The sequence below is a fragment of the Anguilla anguilla genome, chromosome 13 (genome assembly GCF_013347855.1).
Source record: "Anguilla anguilla isolate fAngAng1 chromosome 13, fAngAng1.pri, whole genome shotgun sequence".
NCBI classification, from domain to species: Eukaryota; Metazoa; Chordata; class Actinopteri; order Anguilliformes; family Anguillidae; genus Anguilla; species Anguilla anguilla.
This window is the reverse complement of record NC_049213.1, coordinates 512,192-538,924: the sequence shown is the minus strand read 5'-3', so window position 1 is coordinate 538,924 and position 26,733 is coordinate 512,192. Positions and strand designations below refer to the sequence as shown.

At 45.7% G+C, this 26,733-nt stretch overlaps 1 protein-coding gene across 1 annotated transcript in view; it reads right to left on the bottom strand.

Annotated features, from left to right (window-relative positions):
• Nucleotides 1-279: 279 nt before the first annotated feature.
• Nucleotides 280-26,733, bottom strand: part of podxl2 (podocalyxin-like 2) — a 49,471-nt gene continuing 23,017 nt past the window's right edge. Inside the window, exons 3-8 of the mRNA XM_035386823.1 lie at nt 21,703-22,670; nt 19,229-19,303; nt 6,073-6,229; nt 5,137-5,198; nt 3,618-3,797; nt 280-1,837 (exon numbers count right to left, since the gene is read on the bottom strand). Of these exons, the coding sequence (XP_035242714.1) occupies nt 1,625-1,837; nt 3,618-3,797; nt 5,137-5,198; nt 6,073-6,229; nt 19,229-19,303; nt 21,703-22,670 (1,655 nt within the window). The 3' untranslated portion in view covers nt 280-1,624. The remainder of the gene's footprint in view (nt 1,838-3,617; nt 3,798-5,136; nt 5,199-6,072; nt 6,230-19,228; nt 19,304-21,702; nt 22,671-26,733) is intronic.

Below are 26,733 nucleotides of genomic sequence, written 5' to 3'. Positions count from 1 at the left end.
TGTTAGTGAGAATTTCTCTTGTCAAGGTAATCCATCCACCAAACAGGTGTAGCATTATCAAGATCCTGATAAGACGTGTGTTCATACTGCACTTCACAGCCAAAGCTCTCTACTGTGTTATTCATTAGAATCAAGGCCTTTTTGTAAAACAAAATATGCTGATACTATCAAAGGCCATTATAGAAAAATATGCTTTTCCAAACATTTATTTTCCTCCAGTTCTGACATGGTGATTATTCTCTATGGTGCACGTCTCGAAATTTTACAAAATCAACAGAATTAAGCAGAAAGCTTCGATGAATTTAATTTATATACACAAACACACGCATACATAAAATCAGCTGTTAAAGAAATAAATTGTTTTTTAACTGTACAATGGTTGACTGGTCTGTCAAAGTATGGTCATCACAAACGTCACAGCCTACAGCCCTTAAATAAACATAAATAAATACAGAGAGAACAGATAATTACATGGTACTGCTACATTTACGCATTTCCCCCAAGCATTAGAATGGAAATGACACGGCATGTACAAACGCTCGTATGGTCTGTCCATGCACAGGTAAAGTGCTCATATGCACACAATAACCTGTCACAAACACCAGCAGCACAAGCAGGTGCCCGAAGAACACACAGCAAAAAACACTGCCTCTCAAAAAGTTCCTCTAAAAAGCCACACGAGTGAAAAGATAAATCCCATTAATGCCATTTCAGATATCATTATAACTTTGAATATTGTGTCTTTCAGACAAACTTCATAAATATACAGAATCCAATTGGAACAGAGAAGACTGCAGCCTACATACATCACCGATGGCAGTGCAGAACGCAAAGCTTGTAAACACGAACACAAGCTCATCGTTCTGTCTGTCAGAACTCTAACAGGACTTACATTCTCTGTCTCTGTTGCAGACTGTTCAACAAAAGACAACTTTAACATTACAAATGTTCAGTTTTATTTTCAGTGCTAGCATGATGAAGGCGTTAGCCTTCGGTCAGATAACATTCATTTTCAAAAATAAGTTACAAGCACAGCCAAAAACAAGCCTGCAAGTGCATACAAATAGTCCAGTTCTGTTAAATAGGCATAACTGCTGAGTCGTACATAAGTGCTGGCAGGGGCCATTTTGCAAGGGTCCATTCTGATTGTGAGCTGGCTGCCGACAATGGGCGGCACATTTGAAGTGATTCATTTCAAGTAGCTGAGCTGCAGCTCGACTCTTTTCAAAGCTTTCAAAACGACCATAATGACGCACAAACCAGGACTCCAAGCGCACGCAATTAAATTCTACATTTGTGCCTTAAGTACGGTTCGCTGGTTTCCTTCACTTTACCATTCATATTATTCCGAAACAAACATTTATCCTGCTATCACTTTCACATATTCCCTTTAGAACCATGCACCGTTGCCAAAGAAAGCAAAGTAAGTTGACAGTCTTTTGTTTAATTAATGATTCTCAAATACTGTGTTGATTTGCTCCGCGAGAAGTCTCTAAGCTGGGATTTGGCTAGCGGATGTTTGTAGAGCCTGTAGGAGCTGCGTGCTGCGAGAGTCGCTGACTTGTTTCTTTTTTTGTGACCTTACCCCCCCCCCCCCCCCCCCCTCCTCCCCCCTTTCTGCATATTAAAGATGAGTGTCTTCCTCCAGATTCTCAGCCTCCTCTTTGCCCGGCTTGTTGACCAGGACCTGCCAGCCGCTGCCCCCGCCACCCCCGGCCACCACTCCGTTCGCGCTGTGCTTCTTCTCCAGCATCTCCGATTGGTTGTCGCTGGCGACATCCAAGGTGGGGTTGTCATGGCAGCCGTTTTCCACGAAATGGAGCTCCTCACCACGAGACTATAAAAACCAGGGGGAAAACGAGCAAAATAGAAAAAAAGGCGGATCAGTCTAGTTTAATTTCTTTCAATGAGGGTGATAGTTTGAGATAACAAATTAAAGATTTTCTCAGCTCTACAACCAGGACAGGACAGACACAAACATTTTCTCATGAAAAATAAAGTACTTCTCTTTTTTAGTATGAACGGAATATTTTATATCAATAATTTCTTCTGTAATATAGGGCTATGTATTTGTATTTGTTTACAATGACTGAGAGTATTGCTGGGACGTTGTAATGATCACACCCAACATTAAATATGTACAAATAAATACAAACATATAATTCAGCCACACAACGTACTCCGTCCAGACCTGGATCAATTATCTGAAATAGTTAGTAACTCTTTAGGCACAAATAAAATGCCTAAATGTTTACTGACAACTTTTAAAGAAATATCCTTTCATCAATATTCAGAACAAAATTCTTTACCTCAGTACCCTTTACAACCTTGCTTCAAGTCAGTGTCCCATTGCAATACACTGTCACACCCCTCCTTTCCGTGCTGCCCGCTTACACCTCGACACACCTGTACCTGAACAGGCCCCAACCTGTCCTAAAAAATCTTTGTCTGCTAAAAGGCAACATGTACATATGTCACCTCAATCAAAAACTGAAACCTTGTCGTAAAATTTAATTTGACTCCAACGCACATACATCATTGGTACAAACCCCCAGATGTACTGTCCAAATTGTATGTAAACCACTCTTCCAATATTTTTCCTTCAGTACAAATGTAGAAACTATGAATATTTCACTTCTTATTTTTATAAGCTTGCAAATTAATTTGAATATCCACCTATTTCTAACAATGAAAGTAATTATGAAACAAATTCTATACATTTCTGTTTTTCTGAAGTACCTATATCCACAGTTCCAAAAATACTTACATCACTGAGCAACTGAAAAGCACATCTACGGTCAGACAGTGCTCTTAAAAGAACTTCACAATGTACTCCTTCCTTCAATTATTTCATACTCTGATCAACTTGTAGTGTCATTTCTACAGGGTGAAACCAAAATGTGTAATACCCTTTGATAAAGGCTGAGAATATGCACTTTAATCTCATTAGATTTTTTAAAATTACAAGTCTAAAATTGTAGAGTACAGAGCCAGACCCAGAAAAATAAGTCCCAAATATTATGGATATTTTTTCACTTCTTTATCTCTTCATCTCTATCTATATATATTTTTCCTCACATGCACTCTTTTTCACTCCTCTCATCTTCTTTTTTAATTTAATTTTTGCAGTAATTTCTCTCTTTTCCTTTTTCTCTTGCTCTCCTTGTTCCTAATCAATGGAAACCACTGAAAAACAGATTGACTGAGCCAGGACGTAAGACTGTGTATGTCCTTTCATTCATTGTCTTTATCCCTGTGAAAATAAAAATGAAATGACCATTCTACTTTGATCTGGTTAATAAAACACACGCTTTTGAATGGCACCAGCGCCCGCAGTATGTGAGAGTATTCCAGATATGCGTCTGACCCAGGTCTGGCACCAGCGCCCGCAGTATGTGAGAGTATTCCAGATATGCGTCTGACCCAGGTCTGGCACCAGCGCCCGCAGTATCTGAGAGTATTCCAGATATGCGTCTGACCCAGGTCTGGCACCAGCGCCCGCAGTATGTGAGAGTATTCGAAGATATGCGTCTGACCCAGGTCTGGCACCAGCGCCCGCAGTATGTGAGAGTATTCCAGATACGCGTCTGACCCAGGCCTGACCCCGCCCCCCCTACCGTATTCTTCAGCTTGGGAAGGCGGCGCTGCCAGCAGATGTAGGCGAGCCCGGAGGCGATGATGACCACGCAGACCGACCCGATGATGACCAGGACCACAAACAGTTTGCCGTAGTCACTGCGCATCTGGCTGGGCCGAGACTGGCAGCTGGTCATGCTGGTGTAGTTCTGGATGCCGATCTGAGTGCACACAAATGACAGAATATTCCCTTTTAGGCCTGGGCTGGGGAATAAGCCTGTACTTAAGCCTGTATACTGTGGCTTTTAGGCCTGGGCTGGGGAATAAGCCTGTACTTAAGATTGTACACTGTGGGAGAAACAGTCCTTTATGCACCGGTAAAATCCATGCAGGTAACTGACAGTTTTTAAAAATAAACATCTATAGAGTGGAAACATGGGCATGGTTTCTGGAAGCAAAATACTCAAAAAAAGGCTGAATGTGAAGCGCTGTTCGGCCATTCCCCAACCTTGGATAGGCGTAAAACTGCTGAATGAATCATCACCTCTAAAAATTAGCAAGAGTGTTGAAAAAATTTTGGTTCATTGAAAAAAAGGCAAGGGTACAAGTACATGACGATTTTAGAAGATACATAAACTAAAAGTCTCTACATTCAATCATAGATTTTCTGTAGGCTACTTGATACTTGTGTCTGATTAGACCATACAACAAAGACGCTACAGAGAATTATTCGATTCCACAGGCCCTGGCCATAGGTTCTGTTCCATGCTATCACCATAGTAACGCACTCTGAGGCTCATGGGTACTGTAACATAAGGCACACTGAACTAACAAAAAACATGAACTCTTAAAGTTGAAACATTCATAACCGAGGGCAAAATCTCTCGTAACATTTCATAATCCAGGAGACTCCCCGGATTTTCTATTGCGTAGTATTGTGGTTATTGCTTAGATTAAAATTTAGAGTCTGGAGAATCCTGCATAGAAAAACTCTTCTGAACCCTTAGCCCCATCCATGTGTCCACTGTATTTAAAAAAATCTTTTGGTATCTATTTTGGTTAACATATTTGTTAAGTAGTTTTTTAAACATATTTGGTCCAGGTCTGGTAGCACTGTTTTGGGGAAGAGAAAAATAAGAAGCTGAAGAGATTTCCTGTTACATCTTATAATGCCAAGTGTGAGACATTATGAATATGTGGTGGTCAAAGGAGAAGAGTCCACAGTACTGAACACCACAATCAGTTCAGTCAGTCCTGGAAATGAAGAGAAATTAAATCCAGTGATTCAAAAATCCGCAAAAAATTGGTTAATTTTGTGAAATGACTGAAGTGGACTCCACCACTCACCACCTCCATCACACATCAGTACACTACTGTTTTACACTGGCTAATCCACCTGTGAATATTAATAAAACATAAAATTATTAAATAGATGTTTAAATAATACACCTACTATTAAATAACTTTTAAATATAATAAAAGTTCACACAGCAGTCTTTGGTATCCTGTAAACATCTGAATATATGTGTGACTATGGAACATTAATGGAAGAAAACTTACGTCATGTAATCCTCTCCTGATTTCTCCAAGCATTGACAACACATCTTTAGTGGCAATCACCCCTGTGGGAAAAAAAGAAAAAACGGGTTGTTATATCTTTTATCATTTTTTCTAAATGCATCTATAATGTTATCTAGTGCAGTATTTCTCAAAGTGTGACCCAAAGGCCCTGGAGTTCTATATAGCAGTGGTTCTCAGTCCTAGGCATTCTCGCTTATGTTGGTTTTTGTTCCAATCGTAAATGCAATCCCAACAGCTGGACCCTTCTGAGTGTGTACTGAACACTGCACCTGGGAATCTTAAAATTTCTTTGCAAATTCCTGCTGGGAATAACCTTCTTGCCACAATATGTTTACTTGGCCCCACACATCTAAACATCTAAACCCTAACTTCTTTGCCATATTTCTTGCAACTTTAGTTCCTATTTTACTTTATACGTTTTTAGCACTACAGGCTACCTGTAGTTTTAAAAGTCTTTTTTAGATAAGACTTCAGTCAATTTAACTACCCCTCAACCTCCCTCCCACCCCCCTTCTCCCACTTTGCAATATGACTGGATAGACTTCCAATAATTTGTTTAATTGTAATGTAAGCCAAATGAGGCTATTTTGAGGAAAATACTATTTTTAAGTAAAACTCATTATTTAAAACTGATTTTTTTTAAAACAAATCTTTCAGTGTTATTGTAGTTAGAAACTATAACAATTTCAATGCATCCCTTGTGGTTACTCTTAAAAGCTTAAGAGAGCTTTGAGGTCTCTGATACATTTGCATTTAATGCTAAAGAATATTGAATATCTCTTATTCTTACGTCTAGCAGCAAGAGTACATTTCCATAATCTGTGGAATTTGTTCCTTCCGAGCAGCTTTCTGCATCGGCCCCTGAACTAAGGGTGAAACGTGATTGGCTGAGGGCCTGAGGGGGCTGGACCTTACCCTGCTCACTGGCCAGAGTCATGAGGAGCTGTCGATCCTGGCGAACGGGCTTGCTGAGGGAGATCAGCCAGGAGCCTTGCGGGCTGTTCATCTTCCTGGAGAAGGCCGTCTCCAGCATCTCCAGCAGCTGGTCTCCGTTCTCCACCCGAAACTCGTCCTGGCAGCCCAAAGCCACAACACGTCAGGGGCCACGTACAACAAGGGCAAGGCAGCACCATGAACAGAAGGCACTCAAGCTGGACCCCTAACTTCCCCCAAGCTGGACCCCCACTTCCTCCGAGCTGGACCCCCACTTCCCCCGAGCTGGACCCCCACTTCCCCCGAGCTGAACCGCCACTTCCCCTGGGCTGGAACCCCAGTTCCCCTGAGCTGGACCCCCACTTCCCCCGAGCTGAACCGCCACTTCCCCCGAGCTGGAACCCCAGTTCCCCTGAGCTGGACCCCCCACTTCCCCCGAGCTGGACCCCTACTTCCCCCGAGCTGGAACCCCAGTTCCCCTGAGCTGGACCCCCACTTCCCCTGAGCTGGACCCCCAGTTCCCCTGAGCTGGACCCCCACTTCCCCTGAGCTGGACCCCCAGTTCCCCTGAGCTGGACCCCCCCTTCCCCCAAGCTGGACCCACACTTCCCCCGAGCTGGACCCCCACTTCCCACGAGCTGGACCCTCACTTCCCCCGAGCTGGATCCCCATTTCCCCTGGGAACTTACTCATGAAGTGAGGAATTTATCATTTCGTACATTTATAAGAATCTGAATGCATTTAAGTTATTTTTAACACTGTTAAGTTCACAATGATCAGAGCATCTGCGAAAATGAACGTGATATCATTTTGCAAGACTTGACATATAACTAGAGATAAACTGGAATTATACATTCATTGAATGAGTGGAACTTGATGCAGTCCTGAACATAACTGCACACAAGGCGAGGGCAGCAGTCTTTATCTCTCATTATAAACACACTAGTGAATATATTTTGCTCCAATTCAGTGCAATTATATTACTGCCAATCAAATAGTGCTTTTGACAGAGAACCTGTGGCAAAGACACATCACAGAAAAACAGGAAACTGGAAAATGGAGCAAAGCCAGGCACAAACCCACAAACAACTAACAAGGGAGGTGAAAAAAAAAACTCCCCAGTGGGAGGGAGAAAAACACTCGAACAGTGGGGAGAGTAAACTCCCTGCTGGAAATCTCAGAAAACCAGACATGGGGAAGCATATCCTCTCCCGGGCGAAGCTATCTCCAAAACCCAAAAGGAAGAACTGCGGAGTCAGAAAGAAATCTGAGGAAGATATTCTAACTGCACATACATGTGTCTGTTCGTTGGAAAGGTGTCAGTGTGTGGCCTTTTTAGGGGATTACACTCTATAGTCTAGGTATCACTGGCAATGACCTTCACACATCTATTTTGGCACAAAGGTAATCCATATACATCAAAGCCAGCCATGAAAAAGAATATTTCTGATGCCGAGGTCCCATCGTGAAACACTCACGCCAGGGCCCCCTTTGATCTTTGATAATTTCTCCAGTTTTGCGATGGCATTTTGAAACATGAGGCTGCATTGAAAATTAAGGTGTATCGTCAGAATGCACCTGGACTATGGCCTGTCTCTCTGTATTAACCAGACTAGCCTGGTTAAAAAATCAGCCTTGTGGCAGTTTACATGTGAAATAAGTTTAGGCCATTTCAAGTGTAAGAATCCCCTCAGGCACAACAAACAGAAGAAGTATCTGAGTGGCGAAGGAACGCGTGTAGTCTTGACCTGGTGCCACTGGAACAGGATCAATCTAATGTGACCTCGATTATCTGACTCCAAAATTATGTTTTAATCTTTCCTCTGTCACAAGAGTTATACACAGAATAAGAGACCATAGTCTCTTTCCGCCAGTAGTGTGGCTCTATACGAATCATTACATTACATTACATTTACTTGGCAGACGCTTTTATCCAAAGCGACGTACAAAAAGTGCATTTCATGGTCATAGACAACTGCTGAACACAGGTTCAGTAAGGTACAATACTTATTTTGTACAGCTATTTCTAGCCAAGAACACAGTTCACATAGTGAACACTATTCTGACCTAACCTCTGCAAAGCCAACTAGGCAGAAGAATAAGCTACAGTATTAGGACAAATACAAATTACCAAAAGTGCTGGGATGGGGCAACATGTAACAAGTGTCATGAAAAGGGTTTTTTTTTTTTTTTATATAAAAGAGTGAAATATACAGTGTGGTGGTGGTTAGTCTAGGTATAGTCTGAAGAGATGAGTCTTAAGAAGATGGGTGGTGAGGGGGAGGTTCGGAGAGAGACGGGGAGTTCGTTCCACCACTGGGGAGCTAGGGTGGAGAAGCTCTGTGATCCCTTTGGGCGGGTGGGAGGGGTTACAAGGCGCCCTGCTGCCGCAGAGTGGAGTGGTCGAGCAGGCACATATAATCGAGTCATGTCCTGCAAGTAGATGGGGGCTGTCCTGTTGGCAGCAGTGGAGGCAAGGGTCAGGGCTTTGAACCGGATCCTGGCGGCGACCGGTAGCCAGTGGAGTGATCGCAGCAGAGGAGTGACGTGGGAGAATTTGGGAAGGTTGTAGATGAGTCGGGCAGCGGCATTCTGAATCATCTGTAGTGGCTGTATGGCACAAGCTGGCAGGCTTGCAAGGAGAGAGTTGCAGTAATCAAGGCGAGAGGTCACCGTAGCCTGGACGAGCAGCTGGGTGGAGTGCGTCGTCAGGTATGGTCGATTCCTTCTGATGTTGTACAGAAGGAATCTGCAGGACCGTGATGTTGCCTTGATGTGCTCCTTGAGGTCCAGTTAGTCATCCAGGACCACCCCCAAGCTCTTGGCAGAGTGAGAGGCAGTCACTGTGGTGCCATCAACCGTGATTGAGAGCTCACGAAGTAAGGAGGTCTTGCACGGGAATCGCTATCTATCTTGGTAGATACGAACGTGCGTCAGGCTTGTGTAGCCAACAAGGATACTATGTGTATCTTGCGACAGCACTAGTGTATAGGCGAGTGACTCTGAGGTGTAGATCTCCTGAGTTCTATGTGTATGTTTGGACCTTAAAACCACTAGGTGTGTGGTGGTTTAAAGTCAAAGAGGAATGCCAGGTTAAAGTGAATGTATTCAATTTATTGTACAGTATGTCTAATAATGGCAATATACAATGGTGCAAAATGTGAATGTAATGGAATGGCTATATGCAAATTGTGTCCATGAGATTGTGTCTCCTCAAACTACTCCACTTTTCCCCTTATATACCCAAGCATCAAACTGTACCACACCATCAATGACACCAACTTGTTCCCCATGACATGAGCTTTCCAACAACACCAAACATGATTATACTTCATACGGAAAACCAAATGATTACATAATGCTATTTAAACTCAGTTGCAGGAGCATTCCATAGAGCCAGCAGAATGATTACAACAGAGCAGTTGTGTTCCCTTGCTTTGTGGAGTCTCTGCATGCCCGTCTCAGTCCTGCAGGTGGAGCTGATTGAGGGCTTGATTACCTGATGATGTGCACCTGTGTCCACCTGACAGCCAAGTGGATAAAGCCTTCAGATAAAGACACTTCAGATAAAGATGGCTTTTTAGAGATTCCTTTTAAGACTCCCTTTGCTTCCTTGTATTTTACAATTCACAGCTACCATGTTTTGTTTTCTGTTAACATTTTGTGTTGGTACTTTTCTCTTGTAGGTTGCAGGCGGTCAGGCAGTTTCTTTTCTTTCTTGTTTAAACACATTTAGATAATAAGGCCAGAGTAGGAAGAGTACTAGCCGGAAGACTCACTCCTTTTGCTTTGCCCCGGTAGCAAGGTTTACACTGCTTAGCCTACCGAAGTACCATCAACCAGTTAACCCACTTAAGCAGGCAAATACAGTAATCATTCCTTAAATCTGTAAATGTAATTATATCATAGACCTATGTATTCATTTATTGTTTTGGTTTTCACATCAACTGCCCTCACACAGAACCGACACTCTGTGTCTGGCAAATGCTGAGAAGCAATAACCAAGAAAGGACTGGCAGTGTGTTTTATGTTCACATTCAGTTCATCACTAGAACCATCCACAAACTTTACAGGGCACTAAAATCAAAGTGGATTGTAAATACCTCCCACCAAAGATTCCCACCGATACTGATAATAAATAAAAGAATGTAATGAATTCCGCATTAATAACGGCTTAAAGTTCATGAATAGGAGTGTTAACATAAATATGTCAATAGCAGTTAGGCTTAACACTGCTCTGTTTTTCAACATCATGTTCAAATTAGACTGTGGCTGAAGACACTGAGGCAGTTAGCTTAAGGTTAAAAGTTAAGGTTAGCCAAATATTCTTTTCGAAAGTAGCCTAGACAGCCACCCTTATTTTTTATTTTTTATGTACATCAAGCTACCACTGGTGTATTCTCATTAAACTTTATGGTGTGCCATCTACACCTCTGGCTAATGCTAGCTGACTTAGCTAGCTAACAAAGTTAGCCAATTTATCTTAAATTAACCCCTTTGTACAGATGCCAAATCTGGCAATATATTGCCAATTATTTGATTTGAAAGCATTCAATATATCTGAAATATTTTTTACTTTGTTTTATGTCATTTTTTTGGGTCAGTTTTATTAATTCCAGTAGTTTAGCCTATCATTGTCTATGTGAGGCTTGTAATTGATATTGTAAAAGGTACAAATTTCACTAAGATGTTATTTAAGATATTTTATCCCCAACCTTGGGGTGTGGGATGGGGACCGATATTCAGAAGTAGTTTCGGTATCAATTCATGTCTGACTGCAAAGATAAAGCATACACTACGATAAGGTTGCATTTAAGCTGTGAAAACATTACATTATTAATATACAGCAATCCTGTCTGAACTCACCCCTCAACTCTTAATTGCTGATACTTCTGTCTGGCCTTCAGGTGCCCCTAGTGCCCTGACTAGCAGCTGTACTCAGACCCATGGCCCTAACCCGTCTGCATTCACAGACAGAGGTGAAATGATGAGCAGAGTGGGTGATTGTTCCTGTTTGACAATGAATGTGTTAGAGGGGCTTCATACAAAACTTCACCTGTTTCATGTTTAACTTCAGCTGTTTATCTGTTGCACCAGTACCAATGTTATGCTCTTCTATTGATGGTAACCATCTTAAGTATATCCACAGGGTCATTGAACAGGCATTAGTCTCCAGGCTTTTAGCACCTTATGGTCATACCATGATTTTTCACATTTTGTGCCATTCAAAATGAAGGCAGGCAAACACTGGTCACAAAATATGGCTTTCCAATAACACAGCTCCACACACTCCACACTAGTACACTCAAGCACTTTTGGTAGCTGATTCATCTCAGGAGTGCTCAATTACCAGGCATGCTATTCCCTCCACTGACAGAGGGCCAAGCGTACAATGCTGCAGGTCCTAAAGAATGGGGTACGAGCCGGATGATCAATACACACAGAAAACAAGGGAGTTAATGGCTTGTTTGTAAACACTGTTATTTCGTTAAATAAAGTGCAGATTAAATACTTAAAATTTTATTTAAAATATAATTTCTAAAGTATTTGGAGTAATCATACAGGACAAATTGATATTTCAATTTTGAATCAATTTCTTTAAAATAATATTTGAATCAATCATTTAAATATTTTCTGTTGTTTCAAATGAAGGCATTTGTTCTATCTACCAATTATTTCCATATAACTCAAATGAAAGGAATTGGTCTTCCCTGGTTTATTTTCAAATAATTAAAGTACACAAAACAAATATTTCAATTGAAAATTTTGATTAGTATCTGTATATGACCCAGGCCTGGTTCTTATACAGTTCTGTGGTTGGCAGCACCATACACGTTTGAGTTGGATCTCAAATTTAAAGCCAGAGAAAAACCAGGAGCCGATTCAGGAATCAAGGGCTCCGCAGGAACTGTCAGAATGGTACGGTAAGCTTTTTATATCTAACTATACGTGCAAACTATAGGTTACATAGCTATAATGCTGTATAGCGCATTGACAGCAAGTCTAGCTAGACGGTGATGTGAATGAGGGTTTGGACACAGCACCCTCCCCTCCCCTTCTTCCAGATTGACACAGTTGGGGAATAGAGACAAGCAGTCTGCTACGATGTTCCCTCCCCCAGGCTTCTGGAATGTGAACAGCTGGAGTGCCAGGTACCAGTGTCAATGTCAAGCTCCCGGGCCAGCAGGTAATACCTCAGACTGTCCAGATCCCGCTTGATCGCCAGACATTCTTTCTCTGTGGTTGAATGCCGCGTCTCACGGGGAAGAAGCCTCCTGCTCAGGTAAAGCACCGGGGATTCTTCACCCTCTTCACCCTCGGCGAGGACAGCCCCAATCCTGAGCGCTGAGGCCTCCCCCTGGACCAGAAACCTGGTGGAATCAGGCCAGGTGAGGAGCCCAGAATCCGCTTCGGTGTGGTAAAGGCCTCCTCGCACATCTGCGTCCACGGCACCAGATTCAGCGTCCACGGCACCAGATTCAGCGTCCACGGCACCAGATTCAGCGTCCACGGCACCAGATTCTGCGTCCACGGCACCAGATTCAGCGTCCACGGCACCAGATTCAGCGTCCACGGCACCAGATTCAGCGTCCACGGCACCAGATTCAGCATCCACGGCACCAGATTCAGCGTCCACGGCACCAGATTCTGCGTCCACGGCACCAGATTCAGCGTCCACGGCACCAGATTCAGCGTCCACGGCACCAGATTCTGCGTCCACGGCACCAGATTCTGCTGGCCTTATTGGTGAGGTCGGTCAGAGGCATGGTCCCAAACTACGGGATAAAGCAGCGATACCATCCCACAAGCCCAGGGACGGATCGCACCTGTCTCTCGGTGAGAGGTCTTGGGCTTCTCCAGGATGGCCTTCCCCTAGCCCCCTGCGGTCGAACCTGGCTGCTACCCAGTTGGTACCCAAGGTACTTCGCCTCCTGCCGTGCCCACACGCACTTCCTCTCGTTGAGCGTCAGTCCTGCCTAGTGAATCTTGGAGGTGGTGGAGGTTAGGGTTAGGGATAGACTCACCCCCGATCCATTGAGGATCGGTCCATTGAGCGCTGGAATGTTGCTGCCGCTCGATGTCAGCCGAAAGGCATAACGGTAAATTGGTGAAGGCCTTGTGGGGACTGCAAGGCAGTGTACTCCCTGGCGCCCTCCTCCAGTGGCACTTGCCAATATCCCTTACAGAGATCCAGTGTGGTGATGTACTGCACGTAGCCAGTTCTCTCTGCCACATCGGCGATGCACAGCATGGGGATATACGTCGAGCCCGGAGGCAACATTAATCTTTCTGAAGTCGATACATGCCCACGGCAAGCCATCTTTCTTGGAGACAATGACCATGGGACTGCTCCACTCACTATTTGAGGGCTCATATCCCTCATCAAAAATCTTGCTGAAGGTGTTTTTTCTGTGCAAGATTCATAGGCCTTTTGAGATTGCAACTTGGCACAAGACAAGAAAGGCTCCATAACATTTATTTCACACCCCCACCCCAACCCCTCTGCATTGTCTGAATCAATGTGACTCAAAATGTCATTGGTTGTTCTTTAAAAAGACAAATTACTTCATCACTCCCCAGACTTCTTCCTCTTAGTCACCGACTGGCATTTTAATGCCAAAGGAGATTGGTGCTCCAGACTGTCTTTAATCACAATAAGTATCCCCCCCCACTACCCTGCTACAGCAGCTGTGCCCCCCCCCCCAACCATACCACACTGCCCCAGCCAGTAGTTCGACATCACCATGGAAACAGTGCAAAGCCATTTATTGCAATCTACATGACCCTTTCTTCCAGTCTTCAGGGCGACAGCATCAAATGAATCTGAAGCATTTTTTTTAACTACCCTTTAACAAAAGCCTAGAATCTGTACTTTAGCCACATGAGAATTGTTTGATTACAAATACAAACATTATGGAGCTCACTGTACATATACACTGTATATATATATATATATATATAACTTATTTATTTATGCATTTATTCATTCAACAAGAACCATGCAATACACCCTCCTTAACATTTCCAGATGCAAAGAAAAGGTAAATATTTCCTGCTTTTAAAATGGCAGCTTTTTGCAGAAAAGCCAATCAGATTCTGTGTGCCCCCACCCTCCACTAAACTGGAAAAGGGTTCTCATGCTGTGGCAATGTTAGTCCTGTGGTTAATTTCAGGGGAGAACGTACCATTATAAAGGGGGGGGGGGGATTTGTATCTGGTTTTTTATTCGATCCCCAGGACATCCCTAGAAGTTCACCCTTATAGTACAGATGTGTAACTAGATGTAAGTAAGCTTTTAAGCACACACACAATCAAAATGTCCCTTACAATTGTTCCTTGGGTTTAAATGACATGAAATGCCTCATTATGTTCCATGGCTGTTCACCCTGTCCACTGATACCTGTTGGGTATATTCACGAAAAGCCATGAAAAGATCTCACTTTGGGCTCTATCCCCCCAGGCCACCCCAGACAAAGAAACGGTTATTTAAATTGTAAATAAAATATTCTGCTATATGTGAAGTGCATTCACATATAGGGTACTTGCAACCGAGGGCAGGGACACTGGCCTCTGGGAGTGCTCTTACACAATAATAATCCACTAGCAGCATTCGCATGCATGCTTTTCAGCCACAACAACAGTCTAAAAACCTTACTTGAGTTTCAGGCTACTAGAGGCTTATTATAATGCAGTCCTGGTTTCTGTATATATTTTTTTATATTTCTTGTGCCTTGTGTATTCTTCCCTTAAACCGTAGAAAACAGATGGGAAGAGGGAGGAAGGGGAATGTCTGTATCTGAATTTCATGCCAACTTCATGTGATCTGTTTATCAGCCATTTTAGCTACATTTTTAATAGGCAGAAAAAAGGCAGCTGAGGGCTGTTCTTGACTCCCTATATGAATCAATTTATCTAATGTACAAGTCAACCACCAGTGGGGGACACACTAAATTAGTAATTATACACCCGATTGTCTTGCCCTATGCTATAATATCACATGGCATAATCAAGGATAATGTTGTTATGAAGATGCCTGTAGATCTATGAGACCGAAGAATAACCGTCGTCCATGAAAGTGTTACGGCCCTTACCATGAAGGATGCCTCTGCCAGCCAATCATATCGCAACTTTAATTTTAAAAAGTCAAGTCCCATGCCCTCTAGGCGTCGACTAACAGTCATCCTTCGGTTTTATGGATCCACAGTTATGTTCATAACCTATGATCTACTTCGACCCAGATGCAGCACTGTGGGTGGGCCTAACCCACTTTTATCACTGGCCCATCCTAAAATGTTCTGCTCAGTTCTTCATGGAGTTCAGAAGTACTTCCTGCTCCATCTCAAGAGAAAACAACCATAATTGTCCTTGGACAACATATCAGCTGATTCCCAGCTGTGCAGAGGCATGCCTGAGTGCGAGAGCCTCCCTGATCATCGATGTAGAAAACGGTCGACATGTCGTCTGCCCTTACCAAGACATTTTTTTCCCTGGAAATGATGTAGGAAGAACTGCAGTGCTAAATGCACAGCTTTTAGATGCAGAACTCCAATGGCAGTCAAACACACCCCTTGGTGCACCTGGAGGTGGGCTCTGTCCGCAGGACCCCCTGACCTAAATCTTTTCAGTCCTGCTACTGCTGAAATGTGGACAGGCTCCTCCAGTCGGATGTGCTCTGTAGTCAGCTTTGGGGTGGGGACGAAAGCTGTTGAACCATCTCTGAACGGGTCTTGCTCTCAGTTGGCCCAGGGGGACCATGGCAGGGGCTGCTGCTGTCCGGCCTAACAGCTTTGAAACTGCAGAGCTTCCACCCGAGCTCCCGAGCGAAAGCACCTGAGCCTCTGATCCGACTTGCCAGACATGCTTTCATGTTCAGAGAGACCAGAGCCAGTCCTACAAACCGAAACTGTTGTCTTGAAACAATATGGCTTTGTTCTTAGATGATTGAAAATCTGAGTTGTTTGACACGAGTCACGACCCATTCTGTGTCTGCGACCACTTGCTCTCGTGAAGACATGCAAATCAGCCAGTCGTCTAGGTAGGGCAGTATTTTCAGTGTTTTCAGACTTTCCAGCTCGGAGGTGCTAACACTGCCGTGATACAATCCAAAAGGTAGGACTTCTTATCCCAGACTGATGGCCCAGCATTGACCGACACTTACCACTTCAGTTAGCCCACATACTACCATGGAATGACGGCAATGAACCCATCCAAATCTGGCTGCCAGAACACAGCCAAAACTCAACCTTGATGAGACTATATCTTAGGTGTGATATATATTTGGGCTAAGTTTTGCCCAAAATCCAACTGCCATGATAAATGCGGCTGGTTACAGTTGGGTCACTTATAGCCCACAATATTCTTGCCATTTCAATAGCTGACCCTGAAGTGCCTGAACTCGACTATATCTGACCTGGAATCGTCTGCTATCTGGGCATTGATAGGTTCATTGCTGGAAAAAAAATTGTAGAAATGGATGCGCCAGTAAGACAGATATGAAAATATGCATCCCAGATATCTAGAGAAGTAAGCCACTCTTCCCGTCTAACTGAGCGTACAATGAGTGAGGTGTCTAGCATTCTGAATTTTACCACCTTGAGGTACCGATTTAGCCGTCTGAGACTAAGGAATGGGCAAAGACCCAAGAAAGAAAATATCAGGAGTATAACTCATTCAGCTGATCTGTGGAGTCTACTTCCATAATCGTTCCTTTTTCCAAAAAGGGAAATTTCTTCTTGAAAGACCAGAGTCTGGGTTGAGTCTGTGACCGTAGTTGCATTCACTCCTGTGGTGGGTGGGGTCCGGTGTCGGAACTGTAAATGGTACCCTTTGGATACTGTTTCCAGCAGACACAGGTTTTTTAAACCCACGACCCCAGGACTCCTGCTTGGACTAATGACCAGCCCAGGGCAAAGTTACATGGCCTTAGCCACTTGGGTTGGGGGGTTGGGGAAATTTTAAAGAGTGTTGCACCGCCTCCCTAGCTTTACGTGAGCTTTCAGCAGCCTCCAGACCCACACTGGAACCAGTGCCAAGCACATGGCCAGGGGAGACAGGGAGAGACATCAGCTGCTTACTGATGTTCTCAGGCAGCAGAGTCTGTGCCAGCCAATGCTGTGTGGAAGCATTGCTGAGGCCAAAGTGAGCCCTATATCTGCAGTCAGCAGTGCGTGCACCGACAAGGCAGAATCAATCAGAGGTTTGACATCCTGGGTTTTAGACCCAGCAGTCTGTCTCAGGGCCGCAAGCAGCATAGCCGGGGACTTACCCATACAGGCTGCTCGAGCGGCTGGGTTATACCTGCGGCAGACGAGACGATCCGTGTTGTCACTCTGCTTCCTTGGACAGCGCGGAGTGGCAGAATGTTCAGGCCCCAGTGCGGTGAGGGCCGCCATGTCCACTGGAGGCATGTCGCCCATGCCAGACTAGAGTACCTCAGGCACTCTAGTGAGCCAGCGGCAACCTGGGTTACACTGGTGGGAGGAGAGGGGCTTGGCCAAGACCTCTTAAAGGTGTTAGTACAATCGTTAGCAACAGGGATGGCCTTTTGACATGCCAAACCAAATCCCACCCTTAGGAGCGGCTTCAGCTTGTGATTATAGCCACATCGCTGAGCACTGTATATGCCAAGTCATCACCTGATGAGTGGTCATCCTGACTTAACTCACCCTGTCTTAGGTGATTGGTCACCAATAAAGCTGTAACAGAAGAGCCATTATCAGAATGGTCACCGGTAGCAATGTCTGGGGTGTCTGTTCTGACAGATTCCTCCTGGCGAGAGCCTGGATGGCTCTCAGTAAAGGAGTTTGGGTATCCAAGCTCAGGATCACACGTCGGCTCCACGCTAGCCTATAGTAACGAGCTGCGTTTAGCACTCCCGCAGCGAGAACCAGGCAGTGGGGCTCACGCTTTCTGACCCAGCGGACCCCTCTGCTGGATTTATTACATACACTGCCTGTCTAGCACGCTGGACCCTAGCTTCATGAGGTAGGTCCCAAGTGGCATCACATAGTGCATCGATATCTTATAAGATGAGTTACACCTAAGCAGGTGGGGCCCTCAGGACGGCCATCCCTGGTGTCCATGGAGGTCTGGCAGTAGCAGCATGTCTGGGAAGCCATGGCTACTATTCACAAAATTGTTGGAAATGAACTGTACTCAGATTTAGAATTTAAACTCAATGCAAGGAGTTGCAATGAAATCTCAACCCAATACTTTTTTTACAAGTTACTGTAAAATGCTTGTGAGAGACTGCTGTGGGAGCACAAAGTATTCCAACCAATTAACTCACTACAAATAGCAGTTAATTAAATACAGGCAAGTGTTAGTAGCACCTGCACTACACTCTGCTAAAAGCAGATACACAAAGGGATCATGCTAATTAGCTGTACCAGACACTGTTTGTTAGTTTTATCTGTCTCGAGAATTCAGCCAGACAGAGCCCAGTGGCTTTTAAAACAGTGTCCAGAGACAGCACAGAACGCACACTAACCAAGCTGCCACTCGTAATGGGCGCGACTGCCCTTTATGAGCCAAAGCCTGGGGTTGGCTAGCTCACGAGCTAGCACTGGCATCCCACCTTGATAGTCGCTAAAATGTTGTCAGGGACGAGCTGACATAAACACACAGACAGCGTTGAAAGGAGAGAACACCCAAAACAAATAGAACGATATAAAAACAACACAAAGACGTTGGAAACAGTTATCGCAACTGACAGGGTCCAGAAAGGCAGCCTGCATCACTGAAGGGTGACAGGTTGCTAATAGCTACACGAATGCACACAAATATCCTACCCTCAAGCAAGAAGGCAAGAAGGAAGTTAGTCAGGTGTCTCCATATTACATATTGTACGGAAGTCCTGCTTAGGTCATGAGGCATGACTTTTTGGTTTTCAGGTCTCGATATGATTGGCTAGTGCAGGCATCAATTACAGTAAGGACCGTAACGTTTGAGAGAGGTCGAAATACATCTTTAAAATAGAAGAATAATTAATGAAAAACACAAATGAAAATGTAATTTTCATCTGTATTTGTCTGTAGTTAATGCCTTTCACTAGTCCTGCTTGAAAGATGATGTACACTTGTGAAAATGTCAACAAAAGGTCGCTAATGAAAAATAAAAAAAACCTCACAATACTCACACAATCAAAGTTCTCAGACATGTTGAGGATGACGTAGCCCTTTCCCGTGAGGTCACTCCAGTCAACACAAATGACCTGAGAGGGGGAACGAGAGGAGCGAACACTCAGGCTGCTGCAGTTACAGAGGGCACCTCATAGGGGAAATGCACATCAGTCTCATTTCATTTATTTGATAATCACATTCACTGATTTATGCTCCTATGTACTCAGTGTTAATCACTAGGAAACCCAAGTCGCATTAACTGAGGAAGCAGAGATTACAGTCTTAGTCAATCTCAAACCTGGCAGACTTCAGTGGCTATTGTCGGTCCCAAGAGAATAACAGCTTTGAGCAGGAAACCATTCACATTGTCTGGGGCAACCCTCAGAGCAAAGGATGAAAGGGCGGTAGAATGGGCCCTTTCGTTTTTTAATTGCCCCCGACTTACTGAAGAGGTCCTACCACTGCAGCACATATTAATGGGCGATATTCCGTTTCATCCGAATTGATTATTTTCAGAATTCTATCTGTACAACTGTGTAAAGACCCGGGAGGGCGGAAGAGGGGCCAAAATGCATTTCAATTCAAATATCTGTGGTAAGTGTTTGAGGAGCACTATAGCACACTCCAGTGCTGTGATGTGGCCTGTGTTGTACTGTGTAGAGCTGCGTTGGCCTGTGTTGTGCAGTGCTGTGCAGTGTTTTACTATGTGGTGCTGTCTGCTGCTAATGGTTCAGTGCACTGATGTGCTGTAATCCATTATACAGCAGTACTCTATTATGAGGAGCTTTGCTATGCTGTGCTGTGCTGTGCTGTGCTGTACTGTGCTGTACTATGTTATGTTGTTGGTGTGCAGTGCAGTACTGTGTTGTATTGTTCTGTTCTGTGTTGTGCTTTGCTGTGCTGTACTGTGTTGTTCTGTTCTGTGTTGTGTTGTGCTTTGCTGTGCTGTGTTGTGCTGTACTGTGTTGTGCTTTGCTTTGCTGTGCAGTGCTGTGTTGTGATGTGCTGTGCCGTGTTGTGCTGCTCTGTGCTGTGCAGTGCTGTACTGTGTTGTGCTGTTCTGTGTTGTGCTTTGCTGTGCAGTGCTGTGTTGTGCTTTGCTGTGCTGTGTTGTGCTGTACTGTGTTGTGTTGTGCTGTACTGTGCTGTGCCGTTCTGTGTTGTGCTGTTCTGTGCTGTGCAGTGCTGTGCTGTGTTGTGCTTTGCTGTGCTGTGTTGTGCTGTGTTGTGCTGTACTGTGTAATGCTAGTAGTTTTACTATGTGGTGCTGTCTGGTGCTAATGGTTCAGTGCATTGAGGTGCTGTAATCCATTATACAGCAGTACTCTATTATGAGGAGCTTTGCTATGCTGTGCTGTGCTGTGCTGTACTGCGTCGTGCTGTGCTGTACTATGTTATGCTGTTGGTGTGCTGTGCAGTACTGTGTTGTATTGTTCTGTTCTGTGTTGTGCTTTGCTGTGCTGTACTGTGTTGTTCTGTTCTGTGTTGTGTTGTGCTTTGCTGTGCTGTGTTGTGCTGTACTGTGTTGTGTTTTGCTGTGCTGTGCAGTGCTGTGTTGTGATGTGCTGTGCCATGCTGTGTTGTGCTGCTCTGTGCTGTGCAGTGCTGTACTGTGTTGTGTTGTGCTGTACTGTGTTGTGCTTTGCTGTGCAGTGCTGTGTTGTGCTGTTCTGTGCTATGCAGTGCTGTGTTGTGCTTTGCTGTGCTGTGTTGTGCTGTACTGTGTTGTGTTGTGCTGTACTCTGCTGTGCCGTTCTGTGTTGTGCTGTTCTGTGCTGTGCAGTGCTGTGCTGTGTTGTGCTTTGCTGTGCTGTGTTGTGCTGTACTGTGTAATGCTGTACTGTACTGTGCTGTGCTGTGCAGTGCTGTGTTGTTTTATGCTGTGCTGTACTGTCTTGTGTTGTGCTGTACTGTGCTTTGTTGTTCTGTGCTGTACAGTGCTGTGCTGTATTGTGTTGTGCTTTGCTGTGCTGTGCAGTGCAGTGCTGTGTTGTACTGTGCCGTGCTGTGCTGTACTGTGCTGTCTTGTGTTGTGCTGTACTGTGATTTGTCGTTCTGTGCTGTGCAATGCTGTGCTGTGTTGTGCTGTGCAGTGCTGTGTTGTGTTGTGCTGTACTGTGCTTTGTCGTTCTGTGCTGTACTGTGCAGTGCTGTACTGTGATTTGTCGTTCTGTGCTGTGCAATGCTGTGCTGTACTGTGCCGTGCTGTGTTGTGTTGTGCTGTACTGTGCTGTCTTGTGTTGTGCTGTACTGTGCTTTGTCGTTCTGTGCTGTACTGTGCAGTGCTGTACTGTGTTGTGTTGTACTGTACTGTGCTGTGCCGTTCTGTGCTGTGCTGTGTTGTGTTGTACTGTACTGTGATGTGCTTTGCTGTGCTGTGCTGTGTTGTGTTGTACTGTACTGTGCTGTGCCATTCTGTGCTGTACTGTGTAGTGCTGTGCTGTGCTGTGCTGTGTTGTGCTGTGCAGTGCTGTGCTGTGCTGTGCTGTACCTGCAGTGAATCGTGAGGGGGGTGTTTGTCCAGGAAATCGGTCTCAGAGCTGAATTCGGCACTCCCCTGCCTGGGCTTTGGCTCCCGGCCCTGGGGGAGAGTGGGAGCAGCTTTGTGCCAGGGGATGTCTGTGAAGGCCCCGGTGTGGGAGGATGAGGAAGAGGATGGGGAGGAAGAGGGGACGGTGGTGAGAGGGGTGTGATGACCCCAGCCGCCCGGTTCTCCCTCCGTCTCGCCCCGTAGCTCACCCTCCGCCTCATCTGTAGGGGAGGGCTCAGCCACGCCCGCCACAGCGTTTAGGACAGAGGGCACGTCCGCCCCCTCCGCCTCATCTGTAGGGGAGGACTCAGCCACGCCCGCCACGGCGTTTAGGACAGAGGGCACGTCCGCCCCCTCTGCCTCATCTGTAGGGGAGGGCTCAGCCATGCCCGCCACGGCGTTTAGGACCGAAGGCACGTCCGCCCCCTCCGCCTCGCCCCGCTGCTCACCCTCCGCCTCGTCTGTAGGGAAGTGCTCAGCCACACCCGCCACGGCTTTTAGGACCGAGGGCACGTCCGCCCCCTCCGCCTCGCCCCCCTGCTCACCCTCCGCCTCATCCGTAGGGAAGTACGCAGCCACGCCCGCCTCAGTGGTCAGGTGGGCGGGGAAGTCCACATGTGTGAGACCTCCCTCCTCCGCCTCTGCCGCGCCCTCCTCATGGGGAGGGGCCGTCCCGCGGGGGCCACGGCCGTCCCACAGGAGCACCGGTCCCGCGTCCGAGTCCGGGGTGGGGGGGGCCGTGCCCGTAGCGGGGGGGTCGTAAGCGGGCTCTGCCGGGGTCCCGCTCGTCTCCCCCTGGATCTCCCACAGGTCGGGGTCCAGAGACTCCCCCAGCGGCACCAGGGAGGTGGAGGAGTTCAGGTCACTGGGCACCTCCCCTGGGAGGGACGGGGGCAGGGAGGAGGGCTGAAACCCAGCAGGGCTGTCACCTGCACAACATGGACACCAGCACAGAAACACACACAGTCACACTCATCATATGAAAACACACAAGCACAAAAGACCGCCTGTCTTTGCATGATGAGGGTGCTGATGATGACAACAAGTAATCACATATGAAAAATAAATAGGCCAGCATAAATTTTTAAAAAATTGAATAGCTATATTTAATTAGTCCTTAAATTATTTATCTTGAATAATTTCCACCTTGTATTGCTTAGATTAGCTATGTCAGTACCAGAGTTCAGGATAGTAGGATTAACAACATTACAGTACAGCTAAATCGTATAAAAAGGTTGTCTTTGACCATATTGTAGCTACTTTCTCCTGTAAACAATGAAAACAAGCCAATATTTCAGGTAGTGACAAGCTCTTATTTTATGACTACACATTGTTTATATACATAGCCAAAAATATAAAGCAGATTACATGTTTCCATTTCCTTAAAAAAACTTAATAAGGATGAAATCTTTTGCTTCCTCTCATGCACCATACATGCATGCAAGACAAAGCAAGCAGATAAATAGTCAATTATATTAGCTGTTCCTGTCTGCAATCGCTTTTCACAATGGTGCATTTTTCTTGAGATCGCGGTCAGGCTAGGAATAGCTAGGAACTGCAGAGAGCATCCGTTATACTACAATCGAATTACCAAGTTACCAACCACATTTCACTTGACTATCTCAGCAGTAGCTAGTAGTAGAACAGAATGGAGCATGCACATTTGACTGTAGAATTTCGAACAGTCGTGGCTAGCCTGCTAGCTAGATATGTTAATGTTACAGTCGAGTGCCACCAAATTTTTTATAGTATTCGGGAAAAGTTCGCTAACAGTACAACTGTTCTACTGCCTAGCTAGCTGGGTAAGACGACACAATGGCTACCTTGTAAAACATATAGTTATTTAGTTGGCTAGAAAACCACAACTTCTCAGCGCACTCAGTCTAGCTAGCCCGCATACAGTCAAGTGTTGCTGGATGTTTCTATAAAAACATTAACTGCCTTATTTACATTACATTACATTCATTTGGCAGACGCTTTTATCCAAAGCGACGTACAAGAAGTGCATTTTCATGATCGTAGACAACTGCTGAACACGGGTTCAGTAAGGTACAATTACTTATTTTGTACAGCTATTTCTAGCCGAGAACAATGAACACTATCCTGGTCTAACATCTGCAAAGCCAAACTAGGCAGAAGAATAAGCTACAGTATTAGGACAAATACAATTTACCAAGAAGTGCAGGGATGGGGCAACATGTAACAAGTGACAGGAAAAAGGTTTTTTTTTATTTTTTTATATATACAGCGTGGTGGTGGTTATTCTAGGTATAGTCTGAAGAGATGAGTCTTCAGGCCACGGCGGAAGATGGATAGTGAGGGGGAGGTTCGGAGAGGGGCGGGGAGTTCGTTCCACCACTGGGGAGCTAGGGTGGAGAAGCTCTGTGATCCCTTTGGGCGGGTGGGAGGGGTTACAAGACGCCCTGCTGCCGCAGAGTGGAGTGGTCGAGCAGGCACATAGAATTGAGTCATGTCCTGCAAGTAGATGGGGGCTGTCCTGTTGGCGGCAGTGTAGGCAAGGGTCAGGGCTTTGAATCGGATCCTGGCAGCGACCGGTAGCCAGTGAAGTGATCGCAGCAGAGGAGTGACGTGGGAGAATTTGGGGAGGTTGTAGATGAGCCGGGCAGCGGCATTCTGAATCATCTGTAGTGGCTGTATGGCACAAGCTGGCAGGTTTGCAAGGAGAGAGTTGCAGTAATCAAGGCGAGAGGTCACCGTAGCCTGGACGAGCAGCTGGGTGGAGTGCGTCGTCAGGTATGGTCGAATCCTCCTGATGTTGTATAGGAGGAATCTGCAGGACCTTGATGTTGCCTTGATGTGCTCCTTGAGGTCCAGTTGGTCATCCAGGACCACCCCCAAGCTCTTGGCAGAGTGAGAGGCAGTCACTGTGGTGCCATCAACCGTGATTGAGAGTTCACGAAGCAAGGAGGTCTTGTACGGGAAGAAGAGCAGCTCAGTTTTGTTGAGGTTGAGCTTCAGATGGTGGCTGGCCATCCAGGTGGAGATGTCAGCCAGGCAGGAAGAGATCTTATCATTGACCTGTGTGGCCGAGGGGGGGAAAGAAAAGAAGAGTTGTGTGTCATCTGCATAACAATGATAGGAAAAACCATGTGAATTAATGACTGAACCAAGAGATCTGGTGTATAAGGAGAACAGCAGAGGACCCAGTACAGATCCCTGCGGCACTCCCGTAACAAGTGGATGAGAAGCAGAGGCAGACCCCTTCCAGGTGACCTGGTAGGTCCTATCTGCAAGATAGGAAGCGAACCAAGACAGGGCAGTCCCGGCAATTCCCATCCCAGCCAAGGTGGAGAGGAGTATTTTATGGTTGACCGTGTCAAAAGCTGCAGACAGGTCAAGAAGGATCAGGACAGAGGAAAGGCGTGAGGCTCTTGCAGTGGCAAGTGCCTCCGTCACAGCTAGGAGTGCAGTCTCTGTTGAGTGCCCAGATCGGAAGCCAGACTGGTGAGGGTCTAGCAGGTTGTTCTGATGGAGAAAAGAGGTTAATTGTTTAAGAACTGCTCGTTCAAGGGTTTTGGATAGAAAGGGTAGAAGGGATACGGGTCGATAATTTGCTACATCGGAGGGGTCTAAGGTGGGTTTTTTGAGTAGTGGGGTAACACGAGCCATCTTAAGAACAGAGGGAACATGACCAGAGGAGAGAGAGGAATTAACAATGGAAGACAGATAGGGAAGGAGCTCGCTGGAGATAGATTGGAGAACTTTAGATGGGATGGGGTCAAGTGGACAGGTGGTTGCGCGATGAGAGGTGATGAGTTGTAATACATCGGAGTCCTCCAGCATTTCAAAGGAGGTCAGTATGGCTGTGGGGTTGTCCTGGGGGGTTGGGGGGCTCACTGGATGGGTGAAGGAGTTCCGGATTGTAGCCACCTTTCCTTCAAAGGCGGCCAGAAAGTCATCTGCGGAGAGGGAACAGGGAGGTGGGGGTGGAGGAGGAATGAGGAGGGAAGAGAAGGTGGAGAATAGTTTACGTGGATTAGAGACACATGCGCTGATCTTGGATTGGAAAAAAGAGGCTTTTGCAGACGTGAGGGCAAATGTAAAAGTCGCCAGCAGGGTATGGTATGCGGTCAGGTCATCAGAGGATCGGGATTTTCTCCACTTCCTCTCTGCAGCCCGCAGTGATGTTCTGCTGGAGCGTAGTGACTCGGTCAGCCATGGGCAGGGGGGTGAGGAGCGTGCTGGTTTGGAGACAAGAGGACAAAGTGAGTCGAGGGACTGAGAGAGGCAGGAGTTGAGGGTGGAGGTGGCAAGATCAACAGGTAGGTTAGAGAAAGACGCAGGAGGGGGAAGTGTAGACAGAGCAGTGGAGATGAGGGAGGATTGTGACAGAGTAGGGAGAAGTATTTATTACTTTAACTTGCAGAAATGTTAGAAACCACATTATAAATGGCCTTGTCACAATGAGTAACTTGTTTTCTTCCACAACATCTTGTAGCTAGCCAGCAATGTCACAGCTCATCAGAAGATTTGAAAGCTTTTTCGCAGCGCACCCCCGTGGGTTAACGTTATTACTGCGTTTACAGTGATCCTTCATGTTTAGGTACCCAGTGCGCACGCTCTGGGGCCAACGGCCCATAGTCAAACGTGTCTGCATCCATGAATTGGCTTCATGTGCTTTTGAGCAGCTCCCATAGGAAACCATGGAACCGGTAAACGGAAGCTGTCTTCAGTTCTTGTACATCTCAATGTTTTCAGTGCTGCTTCTATTGAGGTGTATTAAGGTGTGCATAAGCACAGCAATCCATCATCACTCACAGAAATGACCAGGTGAGAAGGCTGAGCTGATCACTATGACCAGGTGAGAAGGCTGAGTTGATCACTATGACCAGGTGAGAAGACTGAGCTGATCACTATGACCAGGTGAGAAGGCTGAGCTGATCACTATGACCAGGTGAGAAGGCTGAGCTGATCACTATGACCAGGTGAGAAGGCTGAGCTGATCACTATGACCAGGTGAGAAGGCTGACT